This window comes from Grus americana, chromosome 11 (assembly GCF_028858705.1).
Source record: "Grus americana isolate bGruAme1 chromosome 11, bGruAme1.mat, whole genome shotgun sequence".
Lineage (NCBI taxonomy): Eukaryota > Metazoa > Chordata > Aves > Gruiformes > Gruidae > Grus > Grus americana.
The window spans coordinates 5,928,081-5,938,031 of NC_072862.1; the positions used below are offsets into that span (position 1 = coordinate 5,928,081).

The 9,951-nt window shown below is 44.9% G+C and overlaps 1 protein-coding gene across 1 annotated transcript in view; it reads right to left on the minus strand.

The window, feature by feature from the left end:
* LOC129211492 (D-threitol dehydrogenase-like) overlaps positions 1-8,761 on the minus strand; it is a 30,363-nt gene extending 21,602 nt beyond the window's left edge. The window contains exons 1-3 of the mRNA XM_054838685.1: positions 8,649-8,761; positions 6,950-7,006; positions 5,675-5,907 (exon numbers count right to left, since the gene is read on the minus strand). Coding sequence (XP_054694660.1) covers positions 5,675-5,907; positions 6,950-7,006; positions 8,649-8,676 — 318 coding nt within the window. The 5' untranslated portion in view covers positions 8,677-8,761. The remainder of the gene's footprint in view (positions 1-5,674; positions 5,908-6,949; positions 7,007-8,648) is intronic.
* Between the last annotated feature and the right edge of the window lie 1,190 nt (positions 8,762-9,951).

Consider the following 9,951-nt stretch of genomic DNA (forward strand, 5'->3'; position numbering starts at 1 on the left):
TGATACTACACTATAATGAAAGAAGACCTTAAGGCCAAATATATGCTGGTTTATAATAAATGTAGCAGAAACCGGGACATCTGGTTTCCTGGGATTCATCTTTTCATTTCATGACCAGTAAGAAAATTTTGCCCTGGTTACCTCTTGAGCTGTATTGGGGGAAAACAGGAGGAACATTTTTGCTACCGTGGAACAGCATCTTATATCAGGTTGCAACTCAGCCAGTCTGTCCAATGTAGATACTTCAGGAAGGGTCAGAAGATGAAAGCTGGGAGGAGGAGTCCATCAGGAAGAGAGATTAGAGGTCTCATTCCCCAGAGAGAACATCCAAAGCCAAATTCAAGTAATTATCATGACTTATCACTACTTTCTGACTTGTAACCTTCCCGGGTGGAGGAGGTGGGGGGCAGACATTCAGAAGCAGATGTGGCCATCTCTGAACATATGTTACTACTGCTCCATGGTATGGCTCCCTAATGAAAAAAAATCTCACTTTTATGCGCTGACTTCATTAGGTCCATATGGGGTTGTGTGGCGCTCTGGATATTAGCTGGGCTTCTCATTTCAGCCCCCTTTCTGTACTGTCTACCTGCTGACAGCTCATCTCCTTCTTATCTATCTTCTGATGCAGATAAACCACCTTTTAACTTCACAGCTTTCATCCCAGGAGGGGTGTCTGTGTTGTATGTGTATCCAGCACACGCCTGTCTTGTCCTTGCACTGCCTGGGTGTGCAAAGCCACCATTTAGAAGGCATTTCTCTTCTGAGAGTTCATCAAGTCCTAAACAGCCAGCCATGAAGGTCACTTGGGCACCTTTCATTTCTTCTAGGTACCTGGTACTAGGCACCTGTATGGAAATGCCTGAATCACTGCCTTGGAGCTCATACCACGACCCTGCCATCATTTATGCTTCTTGTTTCCACAGCTTCAAGACTGCTGTTGGGTTTTCCATGTTTAGTTGGAAACCGCTCCCAGGCCTATAAGGGGAATCCATGAGATTCCTTGAATCCAGCTTTGTCTCTGGAGCAGCCTCTACACAAGAGGATAACAGGCACTGGAAGAGGAAAGTGCTCTGTTTCCTGGAGCTCCTTGCCTAGCAGAACACAGCTCACCCAGACAGGCGGTCACCATGGCCAGGGTACCACGGGGGAGAGGGTTTTCACACTGCCAACACAAGACGGCCAGAAGGAAAGAAGAGCTGCTCTACGGGTAGCTCTGGCTGCGGAGTTAAGCACTGGAAATATCAGCACAGTGATGCAGAGGAGAACTGGCTGCTGTCCCTCTCAAAACAGATGAGGGGGTTTAAGAGGAGGGATTGACTACCCTTCTCCTCCCAGAGCAGGCTGGGCCAGGCCCTGCCTGGGACCTCACAGCACGTTGGAGATGCCTTTGTCCTTTGCTAGGAGAGAGACAGAGCCCAAACGTCTCCGACTGTGAGGAAAGCCAAGATCCAGAAGGAAATAATCTGTCTGCAAAATATCCCGCTGAAACTAATTTCCTGAATGTTTACAGTGCAATCCCTGCTCCTTGCTACAGAGGCATCATAGACGGTAACAGATGGCAACAAGAAGTATCTTAATTCAGAGAAAACTTGGCTAAAATTAATGCTTTTGCTTACAGTGAGTCATTAACTTCCTTTTGGATTAAAAAAAGAAAAAAAAAAAAACTTGTAGCACTGCATCGCAGAGAGGAGATGCACCAAAAGCTAGCATGAGAAAGGGCTCAGCAGCACTGTTGATGGATACAGCGAAAGATCAGGGAGAGGACATCCCGAATAAAAGCATGAATGAATCTTCTGCCAAAACTCAGAGAAAACCTGATTGGAGTCCTGATCAGAGACAACACTCTCTCATAAGGCACATACAAACTCAATCAGAAAAAAAAAAAATGACTGTCCAGTTCCTTTGATATGGATCATACAGTCAGCATATTTGTAATAAAGATGTACTCAAAACTTATTACCTTCCCTATGCCTTGTTCTTGACCTAAATGTAATAGCAATCCATCCTTAGGGTACACAAAATACATGAGAAAGTACAGCTTCCTTTTAAAACACCATTAGAATATTTTACTGTATGTGGACATACACTCTTGTTACTCCTAAATGCTATTCTATTGAGTACAGTTTATATTCACCGGCAAAGCTAAATCTCTAGGGAAGCTAGAGAGGGAATGCAATTTCTAGTAATAACAGCTCACAACAGTGAATACTATCCACTTATCCCCACAATTTCCAGCTATTTTGGACTCCTTTCTGAATTAACCTTTCATATCAAAAGGAGCAATTCTGCACACTAGAGACTCCGACACAATTTCATGCATAATTTATTCACTCAGTTCAACATTAAACGCAGAGTCCTTGACTTTGTCAAGGTGGATTCTGTTGGCAGACTTCACAAGCAGCAAAACAGGAGAAATGAGATCTGCAGCTCAACCTCTTCACCTATTCTGTCTGGTAAAAGGAGGGAAAAAAGAAAAAAGAAAACCCCGACATGCTTACACAATGCCCTGCAATCAGCAGAATCTGCTGCAAACACAGTGTTATTTTTTGTGTTGTGTTTTCGATTTTAACATGGAAGGATCAAAATCATGGATGGGAATAATTTCCTGGTAGTTTGCATTCCCTCCGGACTCAATCCTGCATCCATTGTTCAACCAAAACTCCACTGGGAATTAAAGGAAGCTTTTTGTGCAGGATCGGGCCTCTTGCTCACAGCCGATGCATGGCAAGGCATGTTGAAACAGCAGCTAATTCCCACTGAAAGCACCTGTATCAGAGACTGAACCCAAGGAAAGGCTCCCCCCAAGTCCACATTGCAAAAGATTACACCAAAGTTACTGAGGTCATTGGGCACAGAGGCTTGTGCCATGGTGTGTGAGAGCTCCGTGCTTCGGTGGGAACCTAGCCTAGCTCGGCAGCCTGTCCCTCATGCGTGGGAAAGGTGGATTTTTTTCCATCGTGCCCTCACGTACCAAATGAACCCCACTGTGTACCTGAGCTTTGTGGCTCCTGTCAGTATTTAACATCCTTTGACAGCCCAAAGGATGATCTGGGACAAGAGACAGGGAACCTGGCTGTCCCTGTCAACGCTGTGCGGTAACGCAAAGGAGCGGCCGGAGGCATTGGAAAGCCTGGTCAAGGTGCCGCTCTGGACTGATGTGCTGCCTTTGCACTGCTCTCCGCTCGCTCACAGCCCTGATGAGCCGCAGCTGGAGGTGGAAGAGCCAGAGCCACGTGGGTGCCACAAAGGCCATGCTGGCTGAGGTGCGCTGGCACAGATGTGTCGCATCCTTGTGGCAATGGCTGCAACATCTGGCAGCTTCCCTTCTAAAGGGCATTGGTAGCAGATGTGGATGCAGCACTGGACACGTCCTGCAGCACTTGGATGGTACCCTCTACCTGAGGCCAGAATGTAACTCTTGGGTGGACTAGTTTCACACCAGAAGTGAGAGTACATCATATACCTTCTGGCAGTCTGGACTTTCTGAATCACAGCTTCATGCAGCAGAAAAGAACTTCCCTGCCGGGTAGCGTTATTTATATATCATATGACATTTCTGTGCTTTGAAAGAGCCAGTGCAGCGAGGCAAATCCTCTGCTCCCAGGAGCTTGCACTGCTGCAAAGATTTGAGCAGCAGCAGATAAACAGAAATCCTGCCCTACTGCACTCAGCTTGGAAGCAAAATTCAGCCGCAGTCACCACAGCAAGAAAGCTGCTGCAGCCTCCCCCAAAGAGGAAGCGATGGGAGACCGTCTCTGCCCTCTAGCTTCTCTAGAGGGACAGGAATGAGACCTAGGACTGCAGACACCATAGACAAACACACACAACCTTTGCCGGGGCTTGTTCCAGCTCTCCTGGATCTCACCACGTTTCTCAGCAACTCTCACCCAGCTCTGCTCTAGACAGGCCTCCCTGCAGGCTATGGGGGACAGAAATGCTGCTGTTCTCCATCTCCTCCATGAAGCCAAGCTGTGAGAGCTTGGCTGTCCCATCTCCAGCCTGTCTCCCACCCATGACTGCCTCATCCTGCTGCCTTTCAGCATGCCCAGGTGGCAGGGGAGGAAGCCTGTTTGGTCTCCAACCTAAGCTGGTCTTCTCTAGGAGGGAGAAGGCTGCACACCGTTCACAGCCTGAGCCTCTTCCGTGCACCCAGGTGTGTTCCCACCCGGCTGCCCCACTCCAGGGCAAACCTTAATGAGCTCAAAATGGAAAGGCACCAGCGAGGCCACCAAATGCGTCGCTTCACCATTTACAGGCATTGTGGATAAAGACACAGAGGCCCTGTAGGACAATGCTGATTTCCCCGATAGCAATGACAAAATATCTGCCAGGTCAAGCAACAGAAGCTCAGAGCCCAGTGCAGAAATCCTGCATAGAGAGGCGTCCCCGGTGCTGGGATCTCTCCTGCCAAACACAAGCATCTCCGCTCCCATCGGCTCCGAGAGCTATTTGAAGCCCTGAATACCTGCAGAACTGGGGTCAGGATGTGCCTTTGCGTTTCAATCGGAGGATATAAAATCAATTGCAACATTCTGGTTTAAGGATTTAATTTTCATGTCTTTGCTCCCTTCTTTAATCTCTACACAGCATGTACTCTGCCTGCCTCTAGATATTTTAATTCAGTCACAGTAAGTCAGTTGCACAGAATGGGCACTAGAGAGCAACAGCAATTCAATTAATTTCACACTCACTGCGGGGAGCTGGGGTTTTAAATGCTGCACATTGCAGGTGATCTGTAACGTTTCGTTTATTCATCTACTTGGCAAAGCTCTTTGTTTCTTTCTTATCAAACTTGGAGGTCGTGAAGCCAGAGGTCAGAAAGCTCCTGGCCATTTCATTTTAGAAACAAATATGGTACCTGTTAGTGCAAATACAATTACAATGAAGCTCACACTGACACATCCAGATTGAAAATGGAATCAGACCAAATTGGTTTGCATTACTAATAGAAAGGCTATACATTTAATGAACATGGCGTGGGCATCACCGGTTAGCGTGCTGGACCTGCAGCGATGTTCTGGAGATGCATAAACTGGAATTAAACGTGAAACTCCTTTAGCTGCTGGCAATCACAAGCGTTTCTCTTTCTTGGGACCAAGTCAGAATGAAGAAAATATAGCTAACGCATTTGCAGGTCTGAAGCTTATCAAATCGCTCTGGAAGTGAGAAACTTGGGGTCTAATGGCCCATGGTGTTGCCAGTTGTGGAAAACAGTGACAGGTTGTAGAAGAATTAAAAGCATCTGCAGGACTTTTCTAATTCTTGTGAGCATTGGGAGCAAGCTATCCTTCTCCGGGCATGCCCAGCAGGCACAGATATGATCTTTCAGCTTGTTAGGTTTGGAATTAGAGACTCTGAAACAAAGCCCACCCACATCAGATAAAACTGTGCCACTGAAGCCTATCGACCCACATTTAGAGCTTGTGATCCCTCTGATCAAAAAGTGCAGTATTTTAGTTAAGAAGGGAAAAAGCTATCTTGTGTCACAGAGCTGTCCCATCGTACATCATCATGAATAAGAAATAATTCCAGCGCGAGAGTGTGTATGCGTATTTGCAAGCAAACTAGGGTCACCACCCAGCATCTTGTGGGCAGAAACCAGGACCTGCCCAAAACTCTTCAATCTGCTCTGCACAAGAGCTCCCAAACCCCCCCTTCCAACTGACTTTACCTCCAAAGTGTCTGCTGTTGGTCCCACTCGCATGCTTATTTTTTTACCATCTGAAGAATAATCAAATGCTTCTTGGCTGTTCACTCCGAGATACGGTGCTTCTGCACATGCAAAGATTTTGCCATCATCTGGCAATTCTTCTGCCATAGCAAGGATACTGTAACCTTTAAGCTTGCCAATTAATAAAATCTTCCTGGCTCTCATCATCTGAATAAACATCCTAAAAATTTGGCCTGTTGAAAGACAAGAATGAAAATTTAAAAATAAAACCATAGGAAAAACTGAACCCTGTTCACAATGAAAATTAGATGTACCTTTTAAGTGATCGTTGAAAAAAAAAAAATCTAATCTTAAAACACTTTCAAATAAGGGTTTAACAACAGAATCTGACAAAATTTCATCTAATATGCAGCTAAAAGACAACAGAATAAAGGGACTGGTTTTAAATGTAGAACCTTTATCATCAATGCTGCTATTGTTCAAGTGCTTGTTAAATAGTGCTTGAAATATTGCGTATTTTAACATTCCCCCCATATGAAAATGGCTTTAAGATGTCTCCATATTCTTTCTGGAATCCGGTGTAAAAAAATCACTACATTACCTTGCATTTGCTCTTAGAGTCATTATCCCTAGACAGCACCATCATTTAAGAAATTTATCATCAGTGGTGTCCTTCGAACAATGTATTAGTGTAATACATTATAAGAGTACTTCACTGTGATGATATATTACTCAAAAGATGGGAACATCTGGGAAGAATGAATCTGGGAATAGATTTAGTGTAATAGGCTTTATAAGGGGATACAAGCCTGGGTATTGCTACTTGAAAAGGGACAGTGCTTGGCCACAGGCCACCTGCACCGCAAAAGCACGTAAACCCCTATCAGACACCACCAAGCCAAAACCAACATGATTTTTCCCTTCCCTCTCTTTCCAATGAGGACAACGATCTCTTCGCTGCTCACTAAGGGATGGGGCTGGAACGCTGAATTAAAGCACTCATGAGCGTGTGTGTGGGTACAAGGGCACGGGAGGTGGGGGACAGGGAAAATTCACACAAAAGGAAGATCAAAGTCTACAGGAAGTTCCTGTCTCTCTATTTAAGTAATTTCCCACATTTTGTGAGCATTTCCATGGCATTCATCCTATCTCCACTCAAGATGGAGTAGAGGATGATGAATTCAGTGATAACCTTTACACCAGCCTAGTGCAATTTTTTCCTCTTGCTTGACCAACTTGCCATTCAAAGAGCCAGAGGTGCGTTCTTCCTGCAGCCTAACTCTGGTTTCAGTTCCGCCAGCATCCCCCCCGCCGTGGTCAGGCGAAGGTTTTCTGGAAAAAGAAAGAAATTTCAACATTGAGGTAAGAACCAAAATCTCAGAATCCTGCATAGAAAACAGCAACTAAGAGGGAACCCCATGGAAAAGGTCCATTTGTGCATAAGCATGAAAAATCAGCCCAGAAGCATTACAAAGATCCCTAAATTACATTTGTAGGAGGGCCTGGCTTGGCAATAGGTCTGTCTGGGTGCTGGCAGCAGCTCCAGCCATAGGAGCTTGGGAAGAAGGGGTTGTGGGGCTGAGGGGAAGCGTTCCCCACTGTTCAACCCCAAATCTTTCCCATTTCTAGTTGATCCCAGACAGGTGTCTGTCTATCTGCTGGTTTGGAGTAAATGGTTCCAGCTACCCTGGCCAGGTTTTGGGGTTTTTTTTTTATTTTTTCAGCCAAAAGAAGGTTTCATTGCAAAATAGGGGAAAAGATGTAAATTCTAAATTTTTTTGCAAGACAGGGAAAAAAAATGGTTTTCCTCCCAAACTGCTAAGAAAAGCAGGGTATCTCCAGATGCCATTTCACCGAATCCAGGCCTGTGACGACTCTGGATGAAGTGAGATGTTACCTATTACAAAGAGAAGAGAAAGACTGGGAGATGTCCATAGCCCCTGGACAGATTAGATTACCCTGTCTGAAGAAAGTAACCACCAGAAATGGCTGGTGATACTTCTGCGGGCCAGAATTTAGAGCCATTTCAGCTTTTTTTTTTTTTCCCCCCCAGCTCCCCCCCCACACTCCTCAGTAAAATGAGAAAGAATTCATAACCCGTGTCAGCCACACTCAGATAATCCAAGACTTAAAGAGTAGAACATTTCATATAACCTCTTTTCTGCCCCTCACAAATGCTTTAACAACTTTAATAAGATAATGTATAGCTATTATCGTACAGCAAGCGTAAGTCAAACAACTATCAGCTATTATTTCAGCAACAGAACGAACGCTCAGCGTTCCCGTAATCCACAGCCTGGAACAGTTTACACATTGTCAATTTTAGACAGAACTGGCTTTTTCCACATATCAAAATGTACACTGATAAATGGGAATTGTTGAGCAGACCCCACATGGCTGGGTAATATACTGTAGCTCAAAAAAGAATAATGAGGTATCAGTTGGACTTCTGAATTAATGATACCTTAAATTAGTTTAATTAATTAGTTTAGTTACTAGAGTAATTTAGTTAGCAGATTAATTAATGTTTGTTGAGCGCTTGGAGATAAAAGCTGCATATAAAGGCTGTTATTATAGGGTGGATCCAGAGGTGCAGGTTTTCGTCATTCTTTATTTATCCCAGCACCAATTTGACCCCGGGGTTCATCCTCCGAGCCTTTCAGCAGGCACTGCGTGGAGGTTGGCTTGCTGATTTGTCACAGGGTACGGTCCGACACAGACATTGGCATAGTGGATAGGCAGAATATCTTCCCAAAATTTAGAGTTAGGACTTTTTGTTCTCACCTTCTCTCCTTGAGGCTGTGGGCGCACAGAGACACACAAGTCTGTGCACGCTTTGCTATATATTTGGGTGCAGTTAACTCTCATTCTTCTTCTTTCCACTGTCCCCCACGTTTATGGCATATTCTGAACAGAAAAATCTAAGAACATATTCATACAATCACAGGAAAAAAACACAAGGTGAAAGGAGTACCTGTAGGTCTTTGAAGCTGCCATTGCATCCAGGTAAGGGTCTAGTCCAAGAGCAACATCAAGAGCTTTTTGTAAGTAATTCTTGAGCTGTTCAGGAACACGAGAGTCATTGAGGGCTATTTCTTTGGCTTTGAGAAGGTTCTCAGCAATGAGTCCAGCTGGGGTTTCTGAAATGGAAAATAAAAGGAAGAACAATGATTTTGTAACTGCTCAAATCAGAAGAGGAGGAATTTAGCCTGAAAAAAAGAATTTCATTTTTTTTTCTCCATACAAAATATGAGTTTTTGCAGGAATATGAAAACAATCATGGAAATTTTTCAAATTGAAAAAATATTATACTTCTAATTCATTTTTGCCTCCTGTATTCTCCTCCCCCCCCACCCTGCCCACTGCTGATCCTTTTCTGACAGGAAAAGGATAAGAATATTTCAAAAACTTGAATTTTCACTTTTGAAGCTCTGAGATGAATATTGAACACTGAACAACTGCACGTGAAACCCACTCCTCTCAGTGATTTTTTCCTTGGAGAAAACAGAGTGCTTCTCAAACCACTCTTGCAAAACCAGGCAGCTCCTCTCAGGCCAGAACACGCAGGCACCGCTAGCTTTGTAAAATGGAGGATCTCCACCGCTTGCACGCCAATGGGGTGCACGAGCCCCCCGACACGTGCCCGTGCCGTGGAGGCTGCTGTGCACAGAGTCTGCAGAGCAACCCATGATGCTCATGCCCAGAATACCATTACACCTGTCCTAATGCGGCCGAACTGACAAACACTCAAATAAAAAAAAAAAATTATTGTGCCAAATCCATGATGGCATAAAATCAAAGGTACTCTTCCACTAATGATTTTAAGCAGGTGATGCAGCAATCACTCTGTCAGGAATGCAACCTCCTAATCCTTCCTCTGCCTTCAACCTGCCACAGCAGCTCATGGTGGTGACGCACCATCCTGAACCCTCTGTTTCTCGGGTCACAAAAACCAACTATGCTGGAACCCATCAGCACCACATGGCAAATCTCCCAGCACCTCTTCACAAGCCAGACCCTGCCAAAAGCTGATTATTCAGGTGGAGAGAGAAACAGTTATGTGCAGCACAACACAACAACATGTCAGCATTTCAAAGGCTGAAAAACATTTTTAAGACCAAGATAGACTGTCCCGGGGGCAAAAGCAATGCTGCCCATGGCACCGTACTTGCCCTGAGACCCCAGAAAACCCATATCACTTCGTGGCAGCAATGCAACGATGGGCCCTGGTGAGCTATGGCCCCACAGAGCGAGACACGGTTCAGAAAAATTCCACC